Source organism: Harpegnathos saltator, unplaced genomic scaffold (assembly GCF_003227715.2).
Source record: "Harpegnathos saltator strain DR-91 unplaced genomic scaffold, Hsal_v8.6 scaffold160, whole genome shotgun sequence".
NCBI classification, from domain to species: Eukaryota; Metazoa; Arthropoda; class Insecta; order Hymenoptera; family Formicidae; genus Harpegnathos; species Harpegnathos saltator.
This window is the reverse complement of record NW_020229940.1, coordinates 782,111-805,865: the sequence shown is the minus strand read 5'-3', so window position 1 is coordinate 805,865 and position 23,755 is coordinate 782,111. Positions and strand designations below refer to the sequence as shown.

At 32.5% G+C, this 23,755-nt stretch overlaps 1 protein-coding gene across 4 annotated transcripts; it reads right to left on the bottom strand.

Moving 5' to 3' along the window:
• Window positions 1–725: 725 nt before the first annotated feature.
• Fancd2 (Fanconi anemia complementation group D2) lies at window positions 726–19,840 on the bottom strand. 4 transcript variants are annotated; one of them, XM_019843771.2, is made up of 17 exons: window positions 19,763–19,837; window positions 18,736–19,666; window positions 18,376–18,640; window positions 17,863–18,222; window positions 17,694–17,779; window positions 17,422–17,615; window positions 16,891–17,321; window positions 16,730–16,821; window positions 14,232–14,406; window positions 9,176–9,433; window positions 8,716–9,049; window positions 6,043–6,361; window positions 5,755–5,961; window positions 3,956–4,253; window positions 2,686–2,903; window positions 1,821–2,029; window positions 979–1,164 (listed from the first exon to the last, which is right to left on the bottom strand). In XM_019843771.2, exons 2-17 carry the CDS (start codon window positions 19,577–19,579, stop codon window positions 1,018–1,020), a joined length of 4,437 nt encoding a protein of 1,478 aa, XP_019699330.1. In that variant the 5' UTR covers window positions 19,580–19,666; window positions 19,763–19,837; the 3' UTR covers window positions 979–1,017. The 4 variants fall into 4 exon arrangements, with proteins under 4 accessions (XP_011148225.2, XP_019699330.1, XP_019699331.1 ...); XM_019843772.2 differs by having other exon boundaries at window positions 17,422–17,779; window positions 18,736–18,904; window positions 19,370–19,666; window positions 19,763–19,835; XM_011149923.3 differs by having other exon boundaries at window positions 726–1,164; window positions 17,422–17,779.
• Between the last annotated feature and the right edge of the window lie 3,915 nt (window positions 19,841–23,755).

Genomic DNA, 23,755 nt, shown 5'->3' with positions numbered 1-23,755 from the left:
TTGTTTTGCTTCTTTTATTGTTGATCGTAAGCGTACACAGATTAAGGCCCAGTTCCACAACTTGCTTTAAACGGAGTTTAAAGCAAGTTGTGGAACTGGGCCTAATAAGAGCTGAAACAAAAACCTGGAAAATTGCTGAGATCAAAAACCTGGAGGTTCCAAACCTCAATATTAAAGGATAAAGAACTATCAATAGCCGAGAGATTCCTTTTGCCGCTAGGGCCGTATGATTGTTGAGACCAGAGCGAGCCGTAAAGGTCTGAGCCGAGAGGCTCCTTTTTGTCGAAAAGGCTGTATGGTCGTTGAGACTAGAGCGAGCTGTAAAGGTCTGAGCCGAGAAGTTCTTTTTACCGCAAGGGCCGTATGTCTGGTCGCCGGATAGTTCCAAGCTGATGTCGAAAGTAAGGTCTTCTAAAATTCTTTGAGTATCTTCCAAAAATATCCGATCAGCAGAAAGTCAGGAAAGAGGGGGCGAGTGAGTGTACGTATGTGTGTATACTCAGCGCATCCGTGCGATCGCCCTTTTATTACCTCGGTCTCCTCCTCGATATTCCTCAATCGAATTTCTCATGCGAGAAAGCGTCACTGCACTGAGACACTCAGCGCCACTTTTGGGAACCAAGGGGGCCTACGCGCCTATATTAATAAGCGCCTATATTCATAATATACTTTCATAAATATCTTTGTTTTATTTTGTTAAAGGAAAGCATTTATTAAACGTCTAATTTGGGTTTTTACAAATTCTATTCTATTACATTAAAAAATATATATTACATAAGGATTCATCAATGCTGATATAAGAAAACGCATCTAACTCTATATAGTGTTAAACTATGTTCTTAAATTGTATTTTTGTGATTATAGAACTTATTGTAGGATGCGAAGATGTGTTGTAAATGAATATTGTTAAATAGATGTTACAGATATACAAAAAAAAACAATAGCTCGCACCCAATATAATAAAAAATGTATCTTATATTAAATTGTTTATTTTGTTCCGATTTTTCTTTTATATAACTACGCGACATCAATATCTGTGTTTTCACTTTCAACATTTTCAGTTGGATCTTCTCCTAAATCAGAATCTATAATTTCAGATGATCCATTTGCTAATTCTCCCGAAATTACACTTTCATCTGGTATAGTAGTTTCTTCCGTTGATGTCTATAAGTATAAAAAATTATATTTTTAAACTTCGCTTTTATTTATTTTTATTATCAATATAAATCAATAAATAAATGTATATAGGGTGTCTCATTTTAATTTCTCACCCTAAATAACTCTTCAGTATTGAAGTTTCGAGGAAAATGATCTGAATAAAAGTTGTAGGGATTTAAGTGATTTACCTTATGATGACCTTGACATTGACCTTGACCTATATTTTCAAAGTCATTTGAAGGTCAACTTGCGTTTTTCAAATGGGAACTCTTATTTTTTATTATACTGTTTTTTTCTACTAGTTAATTTGAACTTTTGTCTAAAACATTTTTTTATTTGTCTAATATTTCTTTAGATATTTGTGGAAAACTTGATAACTTTTTCAATATTTAACTTACGATATCTCGCTAACTATTTATCGGAAGAAAAAGTGGTACTAGACTTTTTTACTCCACCTAGTCTCAAGAACATTGTTACAATAGCGCCTTGCTTTTTGTTAATTTAATGATTTTGGAATTTTCAAAGGCGCTCTGTGTAGCAATTGTGCGCATATACATATATATGTGATGCATGCACCGTTATTATGTGCACATGTGCATACAATATATATACGTAAAACATACCTAATACATAATATTATTAAAACATAATGTGATAATTACTTGCGACAGAATTTCATGTCCATCTAAATTCTTGTTAACAAGGTTGCCCATCCAAAATGCTGCTGCGCTGTCATTGAGTACTAACATTCCTTTAACACTATATATTAATTTCTCTAACATAGATTTCGCCGCAGGAACATACTTGGTTAGTATTAAATCTTTCTTTTCTGTGCTATCACAACATATAGCATGTAAGTAACGCGTACCACCTAAATACGATTTTATATAAATTAGAAAAAGATACTATATTTATTATTAAATATAAGCTATATTTATAATTTGTGAGCAATATTTTAATAGAATATTTTAATGATAGTATGTTTTAGAATATTTTAAAATATTTTAACAATAGAATCTGTGATAAATAGAAATTAATTTTTCTTAGCATAAATGATTAATTTTTTCTCAACGTATAACAATATACCATAATGCATTTTCAAAAAAATTAAATATCAACGATTATTCTAAGGTTTTATTACATTATGTTTATCATATTGGTTAAGTTAAACAAATTGCTATAATTTGCTATGTCAAACACACTAATTTGATATTTTGATTCTTTTTAACTTATTTCTTTTTATCTGCGTATTTCCACAACGTGGAAATGCGCTCAACCGTGTTCTTTTGCTATGAAAGTTTGAATCACGTGTGCAAAATGCGCAAAGGCTTTTTGTTTTACCTGATACTACATCATAAAATGTACCGTGAAATGTCAATTATATAGCAAAACAAGCAAAACAGCAACAAAACATGTATGTCAACTATATGGAACTATTCTAATATCAACATGTGAATGCTAAATAGATAAAATTCGCACGAATTTATAAATCAACCTAATATATCTTAGAAAGTGATTATCTCCTACCTTGCATCATTTTTAGAATACTAGTTATATCATCTGTTTGATATTTCAAATTATGTTCGAGTATCGGCATACCAAGATTTAAAAATTGTTTTATTAACTGAGGCATATATCGGAGAAACAATTGTATGTTAGCTTTTGTTTTCAATGTCTTGCAAATCTGCACAAGTTTTTGGACATTTGAAGCAACAATGTACCATATCTTTATCTTCTTTGGATCTCTAAAAAAAGAAGAAAAACAAATAACTTTTTGAACAATAAATTTTATGAAAAAGTATTCATAGTAACAAATCATCGGTATACATGGTATCCTATTTTAAAAAACGCACCTCGATTCTTCAACAAAGCATTTTCAGCAAAAATGTTTCGGACAAAAGTTGTATGATTTCAAGGGGGACGTAAAACAACTATACTGTTTTGTTTACAAATGGTACCACTTTCGAGATATTCATTGATCATTACTTTTCTTAAATGAAAAACCCAACTTTTTATTACACCATCTTTATTACCAATTAATTTAAACAACTTTTACCTGAAACATTTTTTTTATTTCCCTAATATTTTTTGAGATATTTAAAGAAAACTTGATAATACCAATATTCCAATATTTAACTTACGATATCTCGCTATTTGTCGAAAGAAAAAGTGGTACTAGACTTTTGATCTCAAGAATATATTGTTATAATAGCGCCCTGACTTTTGTTAATTTGATGATTTTGAAATTTCCAAAAATCAGTAAGTACATTTATAGTAAGTGTGAATGGTTTAGGAGAAGGGTAAATTCTGTATAAGCTCAATTCGGAAAAAAAGCAGAGATTTAGTGCATGTCCTTGCTAACTTAATTTAAAATAAGTGATATTTTGCATAAAATGATCACGAGTAATGAAAAACACGTGTTGTACAACAACTTTAAACACAAAAAGTCTTGGATAGATTCCGGTCAGTCATCAATATCGACTCCGAAGTCTAATATTTATACCAAGAAGATCTTACTGTATATTTGAATTATAAAAGATAAAATATAAAAGTTGTGTACGATGAGTTGTTGAATTCTAACCAAATTGTTAGTGCAAGTTACCAACAGTAATTCATCCATTTGAGTGACATATTGGAATAAAAAGGATCATAAACTGACTAGAAATCTAAATAAGTCAATTTATAATAGCCTTTAAAATCAATTTACAAACTTTTAATATTTTAATATTTTAATCAATCAAATAAAATCAAATTTTAATAAATAAATAATCTTTTAATATTTTGTAACTATACTTACGAATTAGCTGTCAACAATGATATATTGATACCTTTAATTAAACTATCAAATAACCTCTTATATAATAGATGGAAGCTATTCTTATTTATAGAAGGCATCGTTGTTAAAGTATTCTGAATATTTTCCAGATTGGAAACTTCCTCTGGTAACCATTCCATAATTAATGTTACTGCATGAAAAGGTGATGGTTCATTATTCATCCAATTATCCAATAATTGAATAATACATAATTTGTATTGAGAAGTAATATGTCTACTTCCTGCCCATTCCAGACAAAGAAATCCATATGCTAATTTTGCTAAAACAGAATTAACATAACAATATAATAATATAAATAAAAATAAATTTGTATATATATATAACATATATATATTTATATATGTTTTATACAATATATTATATAAAAATATATTTTATTAATATAAAAATATTAATTATATACGTACTGTGGCATTTTATATACACATACAAAATATAAACTTAAGGACGTTACAAACTAATATTCTAAAACTGAGATAGAATTTTCTTTTCATTTTATTCATTGTAAAAATGAATTCTTTTAATATTTTTTTAATTTTTTGTATATTAATTCATTATAACTTAACTAACGCAAAAAAATGGAACGTCACGTTCAAAAATTTTAAAAGGAAAAACATAATACATAGCACATAAATTAAATCTATGATAAACTGAATAACTTTTATTTGAGCAATTATTCCAAATAATATATTCATTGAAAGCTACAACTAGTTAAAAATATTATAAGCACGTAGTTTAATGCATCTTATGAAAAAAAAACAAACTATTTATTAATTTATTAATATCCAAAAGAATAATTCACAAAATTATTTATGTCAAAAAATAACAATGCATTATATTTCATGTAAATATTAGACATTAGCAGATTTTATTTTACCACGATTGCTGATTTAAATTACATTTTGTTTACAAATAACACCACTTTCGATCTATTCACTGATCATTACTTTTCTTAAATGAAAAATCCAATTTTTTATTACACCGTCTTTTTCTATCAATTAATTTAAACAATTTTTGTCTAAAACATTTTTTATTCGCCTAGTATTTTTTGAGATATTTGAGGAAAACTGAATAACTTTTTTAATATTTAACTTACGATCTCGCTATTTATCAGAAGAAAAAGTAGTACTAGACTTTTTTGCTCTACTTGGTCTCAAGAATATATTGTTATAATAGCGTCCTGACTTTTATTAATTTGATGATTTTTAAACTTCCAAAAGTCAGTAAGTTAACAAAAGTCAGGGCGCTATTATAACAATATATTCTTGAGATTAAATAGAGCAGAAATATCTAATGCCACTTTTTCTTCTGAGAAATAGTTAGGGAAATATCGTGAGTTAAATATTGAAAAAGTTATCAAGTTTTCCTCAAATATCTCATAAAATATTAGACAAATAAAAAAATGTTTTAGACAAAAATGGTTCGAATTAACTAGTAGAAAAAAAACAGTGTAATAAAAAATAAAGGTTCCCATTAAAAAAACTCAAGTTAACTTTGAAATGACCTTCAAGGTTTCAAGATCAACGTCAAATTTGAGGTCACAAAAAAAAACAGAACTTTATGAATCCTAAAACTTTTATTCGGGTAATTTTTCCCTATAATGCATAGAATCTGAGATGGGGGTTCCGTTATTTTTGGAAAACTGGGTATATCTATATATACATGTATACACGCATAAACCTGTGTTTAAGTAACAAATAAATAATGAATGATAATAAATAAATAATAAATAATAAAAGACGATAATAAAGATTGCTTACCATGCTTGTCTTTATATTGTTGAACATAAGTTTCAGAATGTTTCATTAATGACTGACACATATTAACAAGAGCAGCAGCTAGTGATATTTCTACAGCAATATCTGATAACGATTCAAAATATTTATATGATTCTGCAACAAGTTCTTTACAAGATCGTAAGTGCGTATTTTCTTTATTAATTTGTCCAGCTAAAGTTCGTAATCCTTCTAAAAATGTATATATCAATAAAATTTGAGTAATACACAAAGATTTAAGTGTTATAATTAATTGTGTACAAAACATCGTACCGCGCAGCAATGTATTATATGTTACACTAACAAATCCTTTCCAATTAAAAATTGTAGTCAGAAGACATAATAATAATCTTGCTCCTTCTCTAAAATTATGATCGTTATCTTCTCTTAATCTGACAACAATATCATCCAATTTTGAGCAAACTTTTGGTAACAAATGTATTAACTCTTTCATAAAAAGCTCAGAAGGTCCATTCTCGAAGATGGCCAAAAGTTCTCTTACAACAAAACACACTTGCTTTATTGATATAGTTTGTATTGTGTGTTGTGATGATGCCCCGCCATCCATTTTAATATCTAAAAGATTGGCTATCTAAACATAACAATATATTATTAAGCACACAACTAATATCTTCTAATATATTAGGAGGTTACATTGAAAGCCGCTGTTTACATATAGATGGCTGTAGCTGCGTATGCTATGGGCAGTGACAGATGTCTTTTATGTCATTTTGAAGTGTGAACATTTCCCTAAATGAACTAAAATTCAGTTATCAGACGCCATCCTTTATTTACACAAGTGCTTTTCTATAACCAAATTAAAATGTAACACGATAAATCATTTTTCCAATGTGTACTTCTACACTACTTTGAAAAAAAGTGCAGCTGAAGCTCTCATCGATTGCTTGCGAAAACTTATGGTGAATCTGCTCCATCGGAAATAGTATGTAGAGATTGGTTTTGACGATTCAAAAGTGGTGATTGTGATGTTTACGACAAACGATGGCCAGGTCAATCGAAAAAATTGGAAGATGAACAACTGCACGCTCTATTGGAAGAAAACCCTGCTCAAACACTCAAAGAATTAACTCAGAAGTTTGAAGTTGATAAACCAACCATTTCACGATGTTTACAAGCTATGGGAAAGATTCAGAAAGAAAGGGCTGCCACATGAATTGACCGAAAATGCCATTGTTAATCGTTTAAATATCTCAATTTCTTCGTTTGCAAGGCATAAAAAGAAGAGTTTTTTGTGACATATCGTGACCGGCGATGAAAAATAGATCTATTTCGAAAGCCCGAAACGTAAGAAATCATGGATTAATTCTGCCCAACCGTCAACGTCGACATCAAAGCAAAACAATCACGGTCACAAAGCAATGTTCTTTATTTGATGGGATATGAAAGGTGTCATGTATTATGAGCTGTTGAAACCAAACGAAATAGTCACCGCAGAATGTTATCGACAATAATTGAAGTGTTTGAATGATAATTTGACGCAAAAACGACTATCAATTGTATCAAATCACCAAAGAGTGATTCTTCTCCATGACAACGCTCGGCCCCATATTGCTATAGCCGTGAAACACATTGATGGAATTCGAATGGGAGGTTCTCTCGCACCCAGCGTTTTCTCCGGACCTGGCCCCAAGAGATTATTATCTGTTCTGATCGATACAATACGCTTTGGAAGATACATATTTTCATAATTACGGAGAAGTCGAAAATTGGATTGTTGAATGGATTAGCTAAAAAGACAAACCATTCTTTCGTCGCGGTATTCAACTTCTGCCAGAAAAGTGAGAAAAAGTCGTAGCTTCCGAGGGCAAATACTCCGATTGATGTATTCACACATTTTGTTATTAAAATAAATGGTCAAAAAACATAAAAAAGCGACCTTCAATGCAACCTCCTTATAAATTAGAGATTATCATCATTACAGAAATTATAAATTATTATCATAAAAATTATTCACTAATCTTTAATAGATATATAGTTTAATAGATATATTAGTAGATATACAGGGTGTTCGGTAATTAGTCAACTCGAAGTGTGAAGATAGATTGAGTTAAGACAAACATAAAAATCCCATACCGTTTTGCGAGATTCGCAATAATTATCGAGTTATTAATGACAGAATAGACAGCTATTGGTGTTTTATCTCGTCGCACCTAGGTCTTGCCGTACGCCGCCAACAGTTGCTTGGTCGACTGGGCCGTGTTGTAACCCGAGAGGCTTCTCCAATCATCTATATCGGCGCGCTCCCATTCCTCAGATTTCTGTCATTAATAATTTGACAATTTATTGCGAATCTCGCAAAACAGTATGAGACTTTTATGTTTATCTTAACCCAATCTACCTTCACACTTCGGCTTGGCAACTAATTACCGGAAATCCTGTATATTTTCAGTAGATATACAGGATGTCCGATAATTAGCTGTCAACCTGAAGTGTGAAGATACCATATTTACGAAGCTGCTTTTCTACATTAAAAAATGACACATGCGATTTTTTAATCCCATAACGTTAAAAAAACATTACTGCTGCACGCCGATAATTCTTTTAACATTCACCTAATACTAATAATATATTTACTTCTATATCAAATATAGTGATAGCTATGATTTTCACAGTGCTAACTTTTTAAATAGTAATATACAACTGACAAGATTTTCATGAATAGTTAAATTGACCTCAATGAATGTATGAATGTTTGTTTACGTTTGAATCACCGATGAAAGACAAGAATACGCAATGCTTTACGACGAATAACAGTAATAAGTAACTTTTTTCAATATAACAAGTTACTTTTAAAAATAAATTATTTTTAAAAAATAACCTTTTCATTTCTCTCCGATTACATCTATATGACATCCATTAAACCGAATTTTTTAATTGTTTCAATGCAAGTAAATAATAAAACATTAAACCATATAGTTAACGTACCTTAGCATCAAATTTTCTAAAATACGCTGGATTTTTTATACATAATGTAGAACCTGTTTTCCAGAGTTCATTTTCTACAGTTGTGGAAGTGTTGGAATTAGTTTTCTTTTTAGATTTCTTCTCCTTTTTACTACATTTTCTTTCAATTTTTACAAATAGTGGTAATGGAAAATAATGAAAGTAACATGGAGGTGGTTGATATTTAGTGTCACATAATGTTAACAATGTATCCAGTTCACCTTGCAAATATATCAAAGTGTCTAAACGTTCTAATACTTGTTTTTGTAATAAAGGATCTTTTTGCGTGACAAAGCCAGTAATTATCTCTCTAAACCTGTAATATATTATTCTTGCAGTTATTTATAATTTTAACCAAAGTTGATAAAAAATTTAAAAGAAACTGTACAATATTAGTGCATAGTGCAATATGATCAAAAAGAAATTTAATTTTATTACTCACCAATTGATACAACATATAAGAAGATCTAATACTAAAGGTTCCGGTATATCAATGTTTTCTGGCATAAAAATTCCACATCCTAGAAGGGCATCTATAGCTTCCAGTTCTCCATGTACGTTAAGCTTCATGCAACATGTTTTGAGAAGTCGAAACAATATTGGTGCAATTGGACCAGTTCTTTTATTTCCAAGATGTAACATACAGTTTTGTGGTTCTTCTTCTGCATTATTCAGTCCAAATTTCGGAACTAAATGCTCACTGATACAACAATAAAATTATATTATATATTTATAAATTATATACGCATATATATATATATATATATATATATACTACACCTGATATATATATATATATATATATATCAGGTGTAGTAAAAAGAAATCCATTATTTTTCCAATAGATGGCTTTAGTTATCTGTATCTCGCGTTGTATAAGTCCGATCGGGTTCCACTAGATGGCGTTAGAAAGATGAGATTTCGTACTAAAAAAACTTTTCTGACAGTTTTGTGATTAGTTGACTCAGTTTTGTTTGAGCGCGCGTCAAAGATGGACACTAGCAAAGAGAAAATACGCTATATTTTACAGTTTTTCTTCGATAAAGGCGAAAATGCAAGCCAGGCGGCTGAAAATGTGAATAATGTTTATGGTCCTGATACTGTAACAGCCAATCACGCGCAATTTTGGTTTCGTCGATTCCGTTCCGGTAATTTCGATGTCAAAGATGCACCACGCACTGGAAGGCCAATTGTCGAAAATATCGATAAAATCATGGACATTGTCGAGTCCGACCGTCATGTAAGCACTGTTTCGATTGCCCAAGAGCTAAAGATTGCACAAAAAACCGTTTGGAACCATTTGAATAAGGCTGGATACAAAAAGAAGCTCGATGTATGGGTGCCACACGAGTTAACGAAAAAAAACCTCATGGACCGAATTTCCATCTGCGAATCGCTGCTGAATCGCAACAAAATCGACCCATTTCTGAAGCGGTTGGTCACTGGTGATGAAAAGTGGATCACTTACGACAACGTCAAGCGAAAACGGTCGTGGTCGAATCGCGGTGAGCCGGCGGAAACGGTGGCCAAGCCAGGATTGACGGCCAGGAAGGTTTTGCTGTATGTTTGGTGAGATTGGCAGGGAATTATCTACTATGAGCTGTTCCCCTACGGCAAAACTCTTAACTCGGAACTGTACTGTCAACAATTGGACCGTCTGGAGGAAGCAATCGCCCAGAAGCGGTCAGCTTTGGCCAATAGGAGAGGAATTGTGTTTCATCAGGACAACGCCAGGCCACACACATCGATAGTGACTCGCCAGAAGCTCTGGGAGCTTGGTTGGGAGGTTCTTATGCATCCACCTTATAGTCCGGACCTGGCACCAAGTGATTACCATCTGTTCCTGTCCATGGCGAACAATTTTGCTGGTGAAAAATTCGCTTCAAGAGAGACTTGTGAAAATCGACTGTCTCAATTTTTTGCCAATAGGGACGAGGGCTTCTATGAGAGAGGCATAATGAAATTACCTTCAAAATGACAACAAGTTATCGAACAAAACGGCGCATATTTGACCTAAATCGGATCATTCTAACTATGGTAATTAAAGCCTTCAATTTCATGCAAAAATAATGGATTTCTTTTTACTACACTTGATATATATATATATATATATATATGTATACATATATACAGGATGTCTCATTTTAATATCCCACCGCAAATAACTCTTCAGTATTGAAGTTTCAAGGAAAGTAACCTGAATAAAAGAGATTTATGTGAACTACCTTATGATGACCTTGAACTCAATTTTCAAGGTTATTTGAAGGTCAACTTGTGTTTTTTAAATGGGAACCCCTATTTTTTTATTACACTATTTTTTTCTACTAGTTAATTTGAACAACTTTTGTCTAAAACATTTTTTTATTTGTCTAATATTTTTTGAGATATTTGAGGAAAACTTGATAACTTTTCCAATATTTAACTTACGATATCTTACTAATTTGTCGGAAGAAAAAATGGTACTACATTTTCTTGCTTTATTTAGTCTCAAGAATATATTGTTACAATAGTTCCCTGATTTTTGTTAATTTGATGATTTTGAAATTTTCAAAAATCAATATGTCCTCAGCGGGTCCTCAGGAGATCTCGAGAACGTCTTCCGGACGTCCCTCATGTGGTTTAGAAGACATAATCAGGACAACACGGACAAGGACGTCTTCGAGATAGTTATAGGATGTCGATGGAGATATTAAGGACGTCGGAGAAAGATATTCGTGTAGGACATTTTTAAGATTTCTGCCGGACATTGTTATATACGAGGGTAGTCCCAGAAGTACCTGACCTGACGTATAGATAGTGGTTGTTGTTTGAAAAGAATGACTATGGTAGAAAGTACCAACCTTATAAAGCTTAAGTTTGAAGCTTGACGACGCTACGTTGTTTAGTATTTGTTTGGCAGCCATCAATAGTGAACGCTCTCAGTGAATTTGTAAACATGGAAAAAATTGGTCATCGTTATGTGATACAATACTTTCATTTGAAAGACCTCAGTCAACCAATATCAAAGTGGAGTTAGATTCTATTTTGGAGGAGTCTGCTCCTTCGTTTACAACAGTAAAATATTGGGTGGCAGAGTTTAAACGAGGCCGTACGAGCTGCCAAGACGAATATCGCAGTGGTCGACCAAATGAGGTGATCACGCCAGAAATGATGAAGAAAATCCACAAAATGGTATTGGATGATCGTCGACTGGAAGTGCGTGAGTTAGCAGACATGGTAGGCATTTCAAAAAGTGCTGTACATCGCATATTGACTGAAAATTTGGACATGAGAAAGCTGTGCGCAAGATGGGTGCCGCGATTGGAATAAAAACAGCGTTGTAAGGATGTTTCAATCGAGTGTTTGGCGAAGTTTCGCAGCAATAAAGCCGAGTTTTTGCATCGATTCATAACCATGGATGAAACATGGGTCCATCACTTCACACTTGAGACGAAGGAACAATCAAAACAATGGACCAAGGTGGCTTGATGGCTATTTTGAGAAGCTCGACGATTCCCACTATAAACAGGGTATCGAAGCTATTGAACATCGCCGGGAAAAGTGTATTGAGCTAAAAGGTGACTATGTAGAGAAATAAAGATATTTTTCCCAAATTTTTTGTGTTTTCTTTGTTAGGTCAGGTAGTTCTGGGACTACCCTCGTATGTTTGATGTACAGAAATTCTATCCATTCTATTCCATTTCCTAATATAGTTTACAATTTGTAGTCAGATATCTGATATAAGACATTTTTGGAATTAGCACATCGTCAAATAATTTACAGTCATTCTATACAAATATTTCAATAATGCATCTAACCAGAAAGAAATTTTAAAATACTGTGCTAGAGAATGAAACAGTACTAATGCTTGTACACTTCAAATAGAAGATAAAAATAAATTGCAGAAAATATGTTTTTATTGCTCAATGTATATATGTGTGTCTTATACAGGGTGAGGAAAAAATACCGGGACCCTGAAATATATTGAAAAATATTATTTTTATGAAAAAATGTTTCAGACAAAAGTTGTAAGGCGGTGAACGTTTGGAAAAAGTTTGGTGAACGAAAATAGCCACTTAACATGTCCCCCTTGAAACTCAAGTTGACGTGTCTGAGCGTTTTTCGAATTAATTAAATTAAATACCAAAAAACACGCTTGTTTCGTTTTCGGTGGCAAATCTATTAATTAACGCTATGAATTTGACCTTGGAATAACCTTGAAAAGCTCAGTAACCTTCAAAATCAACATAAAAATCTTAAATGGAAATTCCAATTTTTTATTATACCATCTTTTTCCATCAATTAATTTGAACAACTTTTGTCTAAAACATTTTTTTATTTGCTTAATATTTTTTTAGGTAATTAAGGAAAACTTGATGACTTTTTCAATATTTAATTTACATCTTGCTATTTGTCGGAAAAAAAAATGGTATTAGATTTTTGCTCTATTTAGTTTTAAGAATATATTTTTACAATAACACCCGGATTTTTGTTAACTTACTGACTTTTGGAAATTTTAAAATCATCAAATTAACAAAAATCAGGGTGCTATAAGTTGATATGAAAGTAAGCTGATATAAACTATAACTAACGTAATGACACGTTGCTATTTATTAAATGATCTTATGAATAATCTAGAATGGTGCAAATTCAAAATACTTATTTATAGGATTTTTTGCTATCTTTTGTTTTGCATTATAACTATATGTGATTAATTTACTCGTCAAGAGACGAGCTGCAATCGCACGTAATAAAAAATATATATTGAAGATCAAAAAATCAAGTATCAATTGACGATTAAAATTTGTCCTTGAAGAAGTTTTAACGAGTTCAACTAGAAAAAAAGCTAACTTCATATCATGTGATGTTACTTTCAATACTAAACAGTTAATACAAAATAAAAAAATTCATATTTCTTTTAATTTTAGAAATAATAATCTGCAACTTCTTTAATTTTGTTACTCTATATAACAAAAATATAACTTAATGTAGTCAATTTACGAAATAACTAATTAAGATCTTAAATTATTCATATTATTGTTGAATTTTTATTTATGAACGATAGAACATATAGGTACGAAAAGAATAAGCTCATTTGCTAAGTAGCTAATTTCCTGCTTTAGCCGTAACATATATTATTTACCATATATTATTTAAAGAATTGTATAACAGTATTTCTAAAAATATTATGGAAGAGAAAGAGGTTATAAATATTTATACAGAGTTTCTGGCAATTAAGGCATGAAAGTAAAATGCATTAAACTTAATAAAATAACCCACTATAATTTTGCAAAACTGTGCACTAGCTATTACGGAATTAAAAGTAATATTGACGAGTATGTGAATGGAAAGCAATAGATATGGTCCTATGTAAAATGTCTTGAATATGTTGCCACTATTTAAAAAATGATGCGAGGTATTAGAATATAAGCTTCTACGATGTGTATTGATGCATTGATAATTGATAGATACTCTGCTCATATTTTACGATACATAATTAATCTGAAAACATTATTTACCTGCATTGCGGCTTGTCTATCATATAAGTATTAACAAACTCATCTTCAATACAGTTGCTAACTTTCTGAAGAAATTCTGTATTAATAAATTCAGTTTGTGCAATTACTTGCGCTAGTTGGTCATAAAACAAAGGTTGCGATTTAGAACAATTTCTTACGCACTTCATTACTTTATCTGCAAAGAAAAATATTAAATTTATTGATTGTTCTATTAAATTTATGAAATATTCTGTATCCTATACAAGATGTCTCATTTTAATAGTACACCTCGATTATCATTGCAGAAAGTACTCGGATGGAAAAATGTTTTAAACAAAAGTTGTATGGTTTCGAGGAGGACATAAGATGGTGCCATTAGTGTGACCTTGAATAGTTGCTTCAAAGTCAGGTGAAAGTCACCTTCAATTTCATAAATGGAACCACCTATTTTTCATGACATATTCTTCTAGATTACATCGTAAGCTTTCCAAAAACCTATAATAAAGTACCTTTTTTGTTAAATATTTTTTAACTTATAAGGCAAGATCGAGGCACGGTCCGGTCAAGGCAAGATCGGTAAACAACCTAGCCAGTCAAGGCAAGATCAGTAAACAACCTAGCCAATCAAGGCAAGATCGGTAAACGAACTAGCCAATCAAAGCAAAATCGGTAAACGACCCAGCCATTCAAAGCAAGATCGGTAAACGACCCAGCTAGTCAAAACAAGATCTGGGCTTACGTTTAATTACTTCAGATATTCGAAAACCTGGCCACTTGCTTGTATGCATAACTCTAGTATATGTCGAAAATCATCCCTAACTTTTTGAAGAACACCTGCATTAATATTTCTGCATGCTTCTGATATGGTTTTTCATATTTTCTACAGCCGTAAGTTGTTCCGAAAAAACTTTGTCTTTGTATCCCCAGAAATAAAAATCTAAAGGCGTCAAATCGGGTGATCTTGGAGGACATTCTTGAATTCGGCTGCTCATACCTATTCGGGAATCTTTCATTTAAGTATTCTGTAACGGCTCGAGATCTATGAGCTAGTGCTTCGTTTTATTGAAACCACATTTGGTTGAGTACTTCATTATCGACATGTCTCAACAGGTTACGCAGGTCATTTTGAATAAATCTTAAATAGTTGCCGTATTGACTTTTCCTTCAAAGAAGTATGGACTCACAATCACATCTCCCAGAATGTCTACGCAGACGTTAATAGACCACTGCCTTTAGAAATCTCAGGTTCTTTGTCAATGTGGATTCACATTTAAATAATAATGACAATTATGTAAATTAACGCCCCCTTTGTTGCAGATCGCGGCCTCAGAAAAGAGGATATCAGCTATGAACCGGGGGTTTGCTTGGATTTGATCTTGAGTCCAGTTACAAGAACGTATACGGTGTTAGAAGTCCCTCTCTTCTAATTGTTGAGTTAGGTGGATGTGGTATGGATGGAATTTATTGGTCCTGAGTACACGATTAACTGTTGATTTGGATATACCATGTTGCTTCTCAATTTGTCTTGTAGAGATTTGAGGATTTAAAACAATAGCACCCATAACAGCCAACGATGTGACCTCGTTACGACCAGATTTTCGACGTATTCGTTTAAGAATACCCTGTCCAGCTTTGTTATAAAGTTTCTTTATTACCCTCTTATCAGAATAGCGTCTGTCTAGGAATTTTTTAGCATAAAGCCTTTCTGCTGCCGAGTAATTATTTCTGGCCTCACCCAACGTATGAATCATATCCACAATTTCATTTGATGGGTAATCGGCCATAATTATAATAAAAAAAACAAAATAATTATAATAAGGAAACAAAAAACTTTGCAAAAGTACAAAAAATTTCTATCCTAACAAGAAAAAGTTAGTGGATAATAATATGCGTTTGACTGCTATTCTTACAATGAATAAACTTCCACTGTTTGTTTAGATCAGAAACTGCACGACGACACTGACAACTGTTTATGGCGTCAGCGGAATAAAAGTCCGAAGAACGATATGTTTTTAACGTAAAATTTTTTCTATCGTTTTCTGGATTTTTAGATTATTTATCGATCTTGCCTTGACTGGCCGAACCGTGCCCTGACTTTGTCTTATAAGTTAAAATGTATTTAACAAAAGAGTTGTTATAGATTTTTGGAAAGCTCTCGATGTAAGCTAGAAAAATATGTCATGAAAAGTAAGTGGTTCCATTTATGAGATTGAAGGTGACCTTCACCTGACCTTTAAGCAACTATTCAAGATCGCATTAATGGCACTATCTTATGTCCCCCTCGAAACCATACAACTTTTGTCTAAAACATTTTGTTCAGTCCTATCTATGCGTCCTATCTACACACATTGTATGTACACAGTGTTAGTATGATAATTATCATATGTTCTATATAATGTTGAAAACATTAAATAATCTATTATAAAATTTTAATCTAATCTAGTTTAAATTATATTAAATATATATTACATTTCCTTTACATGCATGATACATAAAAAAATAGTGCAAAATATACATACTAAATAGTTTCATGGCCTGATCACAAGTTTCAACTTTCCTTGCCAGATGTTTTATTGCCATTACTGCTCCCATAACACCTTTACATTTTGTGCTGAAATATATTATTTAATTCTGGTTTCATATAATTAATAAAAGATATAATATTGATCATATAACTTACAGAGGTTTAGCAGCGGATAGTTGTTTTTGCAATAGTATACATAAATCATCCTGTAATGATTCTGAAGTGGAATCATCAATTAGACATAAACTATGTAATAAATCACTTAAGGTGCCAACTTCTTGAAGCCCGAAGCAATCTATTTTTTCTAATAAAATTCTTAAATGATTGCATTGTAATATTAAACAATTTCTCTCAGCAGTATTTTCTGCCATTTTACAAAGTATAATTAGTGCGTGTTGTACAGTTTGATCATTATTACCCATAAAAAGTATAATCTTTTCTATAATTTCACGCTGTTTAAATATTTCTTTCTGGTTAAGAAATTGTAATCGGAACCATTCTATCGCAAAGTTAACGAATACATGTTCATCAGATTTCAATAATTTACCAGCTAATTGTAATGCTGATAACTGTAGTTCTTGAACAACCTAAAAATAGATATAAAGAGTATAATAAAATGCTACAGTTATAAGTTTGTCAGATGAAATATAATTATATAAATATTTTGTTTATAATAAATATACAAACCTCTTTATAGCTACTATAAAGCATTTGAAGGAGACTTTTTCTATAAAAACCACATCTTATATTTTGTTTCCATAAAGATTCTGCATTTTTCTGTTTTACTGTTCCAGCAAATATTAAGAGCAATATGATTAAATCTAATGGTTTTGGATCTTTATTGATGTCCTTTATAACCATTATCGCAATATGCGTCACATCTTTATTTAATAACATACACATATTCAATGTTTTAACTATCTGTACTTGATTTTTGTAACAATCATGAATTTCATTACCAGCAAGAGGCTGCATTTCTATGTCACGTAATATGAGTAACATTTGTTTAATAATATCGGAAGATACATAGTCATTAAGAAGAAATCTGCAAAATTACTTAAAATTATTATGATTAATATTAAACCAAGATAACAAAATAAATTTAAAATAATTTATATATTTATGTACCTGATAATAATTGGTATAAGTTCTAATTTTATATTCGTTTTTAACAAATTTAATACTTTAACCTTATATTCCATCAAATATTCTTTACTAAGATTAAAACTAGTGATGCAATTTAAAATTATATTTGTTAATTCATAATTTTCCTCCATTATTTTTGTCAGAATTTTAGCTATACTTTGATGTTGAATATCTAATAAAATATCAGGTAAAAATAAGATAAGTTCTTGTTGAAACCACATTGGACAAGTTTCTAATAGCTGTTCCATATTTGCAGTTAATGTATCAACACTGGCTATGGTATCCAAAAAACGGAATTGATGTAACATTGGTACAGCCCAAGGTATTTTCTCAGGTATATCTCTATAAAAAAAAATATATATATACAGAACTTCTTAGAACTTCAAATTATATATATCTTTCCAACATCATAATTACTAAACATGTAATAAATTAGAACTCAGAATTATATACAATATATATTTGTCATATATTTATACAAAATTATACACTTACGCTAATAGAATAAATTCATTAAGTTTAGATATAAAGATGTTGAATACATCTGTTTGAATTTCTGTAATTTCCAATAATATTCTCGCAACAGATATACTATTTACAATAGTGAAATCTCTATCATCAATAGATATTTCAATATTACTTAATATATTTAGAAAACCTTTATCTCCAATATATTCTTCTATGGAATCAATTATATCTCTTTTTGAATACTGTTTTAATATTGACTTTAACCTCTGCTTAATAATAGATGGAGGAACATCTACAAAAATAAAATTTTAATGTACAAAATATTATCTTCCATTAAAAATAAGTATAATTTTAAAAGTATAATATAAGCATAATATAAAAACTTACTAGTGCATACACTATCAGTTGACAATATAATTCCAGATTTCCGTAGGAAGTTTACAAAAACAGATGACATGTAAAAATTTGACTTTTTTGAAAGACTTTCCTTGTTACTGACATTACGTTTAAATTTCGTATCAGAATAAAATTTGTTGAATTTATCTTGTAACTCTTTCTGAGAAATATAGTCCATTTGTTTAATAGGTGATACACTCAAAGAAAGTAATTTCCTATCAGAATTATTGATATTGTTTTGGCCAGTACATTGTATTTTTGTATCTACAGTAATTTCATCAAGCTTTTTTTTTTTCTTTATATATTTTTTAGGTGAAAAGTCAAAATCATTCTCTGAATCTGTAGAACTAGAATCTATTTTACGTTTATATATTACTGTTTTTTTCACAGAAAGATCAGTATCTGTTAAGGATTTGTTTACTATTGACATATTCCTTGATAAATAATCACTGTTTTGTTGACTTGTTACAGAAGGTATATCTTTTGCTAACATTTGACTATTTCTTAATGAAGATGTTTCTTTTGACAATCTATCTTTAATAATCAAACTATCTTTTCCCAATAAATTTTTTTCATCTTTATAAGAATCTATTTTTTTATTTACAATGGAAGAATTACATCTTACTAGGGATTGGTTGCTTAATGTTTTCAATACTGATTCAGTATTTGACAATTGCCCATCATTGAAAATATTAGTACCATCTTGTGTTGTAATGTTATTTACATGAAGATCTATTTGTTTATTAATATTAGAATCAATATTTTCCGTTTGTTTCTCTACTTTCTTTTCTTGCAAGTTATGTAAACTTTTGAAAGTAAATTTTCTTTTATCCATAGCACAAATAATCTTTATTTCTTCTATCAATATTTTGAATACTTAAGACTTTTTAAATTTATTACTAAAATAATATGAAATTAGCAACTGAAATAAAAAAAGATACATTTTAGTATAATTATATATACTATTATTTTATATATATTAGACTCACGTATGAACATAATTTATTCACTACCGCACCTTATCTTCCGCTACAATCGAATTCATCGAATCAGTCAATGGTTTAAGCTAAAGCTAAGACTCCATACATGCGGTGAGCTCCGGCAAACGGCTGCGGTGACCAATCAGGAGGGAGGCGCAAGTCCGGTTGCGGCAAGCTCCGGCATGCGTCTGTCTCCTAATTGGTCACCGCAGCCGTTTGCCGGAGCTCACCGCATGCATGGAGTCTTAGCTTTAGGCCCAGTTCCACAATTTGCTTTAAACTCCGTTTAAAGCAAATTGTGGAACTGGAACTTAAAGGCCATTGCACGTACAAAAGTTTTAAGGCTCGTCTACATTAGCTGTAAGAGTAAGGCTGTAAGGTTGCAAGACACGAAATGAAATATTTTCATTCGCTGACAGCTTACGTTACAGCCTTACAGCCTTACTCTTACAGCTATTGTAGACGAGCCTTTAGTCGCAACCGTAAGTCCGTAAGCAAATTGACCAATCACAATTCGTATATTTCGAGATGCTGGATTGTGATTGGTCAATTTGCTTACGGTTTTACGGTTAAGACTAAAATTTTTTTACGTGCAATGGCCTTAAGAGTCTGCAGGAGCCAGAGACAAATCCAGCGTTGACTTTGGAGACCTCGTGCGGCAAGATCGCGAATCAACACCGTGCACGCGAGCCAAATGGTCTGTTCTTTGTAGCTGCACTGTTGAACTGGTGCAATAAGTTAAGCCCGTATCAGACTATGGATTGGGATTGAGATTAGATTGAAATTTGACCAATTGAAAAAGAGAAAATAATCTCAAGTATAGTAAACTTACTCCTGATTGGTTTCAATCCAATCCGTAGTCTGATACGGGCTTTAAAGTGAGACAATAGGTTTTCTCACTCTGGCTTATTGCACTAGTTCAGCAGTGCAGCTACAAAGAACAAACCAAAAGTTGCTAGATGCAATATATTATGACGCTACAGCGCATGCGTGAGATGACGTAGGCTCTACAAAGGCTGTGTTCCAATATTCACTGCCAGCACTGAAAATCTATAATATACGTAACACAAACTATGTATCTTCAGTACTAACAGTGAATTTTGGAACACAGCCTATAGCATATGCCAATGACGGCAATAAAGCGCATCGCAGGGTCCATGGAGCGGCCCGCGCTATCCGATCAGCTGTCTTCCCGCATAGTCCCGCATAGTCTTTCCCGCGTTTCTTGCGCGAGTGCTTTATCCCAGGTTATGTTGTCCAGTCGATACTAAGTAACAGTTACGTTACATTAACATTATAATTTCTCACTCGACTATGTAACTGTTACATAATACTTGTATTATGTAACAATGACATTGTTAAGTGAAAAATTGTAATATAGATTGAGAATTACTATCGGACCATTTAAAATAATCACGATTTAGATCATCTAATTTACTCGATTGCAATTCTCAATGCATATAGTATAGTACGGGCGCTATAATACCTCAAAGAGATACGATGCTGAGACTTTTACCTGAGAGAAACCTGAGAGCGACCAACACGACATTTTCTGCGACACCGATTTTCCGCACTGGGAAAGGACACCATCTGCATCCATTTTGGGAGGGGAACTACGATAGTACATCCACTTTCAGGTCTCGGTGGTAAAATCTGCATGTAGTGGAAGTCCATGCTATATCCATTTTCAGGCGGTTTATGTTCGTGCTGCAACCACAGTTGCCATTTCTATGCCAGACTATGCCAGGAGGTCTAAAAAGAGGGGGGAGGAGGGAGGAGCAGAAAAAATAAAAGTACATATTAAATGTTAAATCTTCAAATATATATTGCTGTATCAAAGTCTTTTCTATAATAAACAATTTGACATGTATGGAGACGCATGATGTATCGTTGCCCGTGTCCCATTCACTTCGTCCTGTTTCTTAATTCAGCATCCCGTCCGCTTCGAACATTCGCTCGTGGCACTGACAATGGTCGTCGGTGAGTATTCGATCCGCTCGGAGGAACACGTGTTAATTAACGCGACGAGACTCCGATTATAAATATCCCGTGAGTCGACGAAATATTTGAACTTTTAAAAAAAGCATCAAAGAAAATCACGTTGACGTTGTCATGGGTGAAATCTCACCCTAGTATATATTTTTTTAGTTTCGAAATAAAAAAAGCTAAACGAATGCAATTAAATGTTATTTATCATCATTGAATATTAGATGAAAAGTAGAAGAGTTATTGTCCCCAGCGGATAATCTCCCTGTATAAAATGTCGAACTGAAACATATTAAAAAGTATTGACATTTTGAATACGTCTGAATTCTGCTTTCTGATCCGAAGAAAGGGACTAAAAAGTATTAGTTCCCATTAAATTTCACCGCGCTAAATGCGAGATGGCAGTGGTGAATGCTTCACATTAATAAGGATTCAATTCATTTCAAATATACCTTGTATTCAATCGCAATCGATAATTTTCAAATGCGAACTTTCGTACTGAAAAGTATTCACTTCTTCTCTTAATTGTTTTCGGATTCAAAGGCATATAAGATTTTCACGTTCTATTCCCCGTCGCATTGAAAAGTATTGGCCCGCGATCCAATCTGAGATTCCCATAAAGCAGAATTCATGACAAAATCTCGTGAATGCGAAACAATACTTTAAAATACGATATTTTATACACGACTAACATCTAATAAAAACGAGACAAAATTCGCATGGGATGAAATTCCACTCTTTAACGCTACCATGACCTTTAATTATTCTCCGCAAACAACTTTGACACTTTGTACAATTAGTTGCTAACATATTTTCTAATCGTACACATTCTTCTTTAATTAACATAAAGCTAACAAATATCCGATGCTTCGACAGAATAATTTTCTTTTTTTTCAGTAATCAATAAGTAGTAAATCAATGTCGCATACAGTTGAAAGGCCTCCTTGCATTCCCCTCGGAACGTTCCGGAACCTTCGAGAAAAGAAGAGACGCCCAAGGGCAAGTATCTCTTGCTTCAACCGCCGCCGAGGCCCACAATGTTTACATCGCGCCGATTGTGTTGATCGGCTCGCGAGCGACGACACTTTTTGCCCTTTGTATTAATACTCGCGTGCCTCGCGTACTCGACCTCTTTCCATCAGCAGCAGCCGTGCACGACGCGCTCGTCATTTCCTCTCGTATAATTGAAAGAAATATGTCTCGTCGGTCCTCGAGATATTCAATCTGCATCGCGTCGGCATCGCGTTGATTAACCGCACAGTCGACTCGCGAGTATTCAGTGTTAGAAGCGTGAGTGAGTGAAATCCGAAGGACTCCAGCAGCCGGGAAGCGGGACGCCGGCAGCGATACGTCACGTTTCCAGGTATGTGGAATCATTTATTATGCGGGAGGTCTCTGATAATGAGAGCGGACGTTTGACGAATTTTCCAGCAATAAGAAGTCGGAATTTCGCGCTCGGCATTCACAGTCCGTCATCATTCGACTAGTAATCATCACTTTATGAATTTGCAATTACTCTCGTCAATCTCTGTCTGTCTATCTATTTATTGTGTTGTTGTATACAAAAGATATTGACCCAGACAGAGACGGATAACAGTCCATGAACGCGAATCTCTAATACATCATGTTCTTAATCAAACATTCTGAATAATTCCCAACTGTATGAGTATACCGGTCTTGTGTAGAATATTCAACGTCATACTTTCCTTTTAGACTGCGACTTTTTTTGTTTTCGGTCAGCGCTTCTTTCAAGTCTGTTTACTCTCGTTACGGAATCTAAATTTAAATGTCCATTTGTAAAAGAGTATTTTCGAGAGCACATAACTGTTGTCTCTGCTTCTTGTTGTTATTTTTTTCGTCAGCTCTTCCAAAAACTCCTATTTAGACTTTCAATGTCAATGCAGAAAAAAATTGTAGCGAATATTCTCTATTCGTATCCGACCAAACATTCTTTCTCTATCGCAGCTTACCAACCAGGAACGCTAAATTCTTGTTCCAGACGTTGCGGGAAGCAAGTCCGGCGGACGCGGATGCTGCACCGGAGG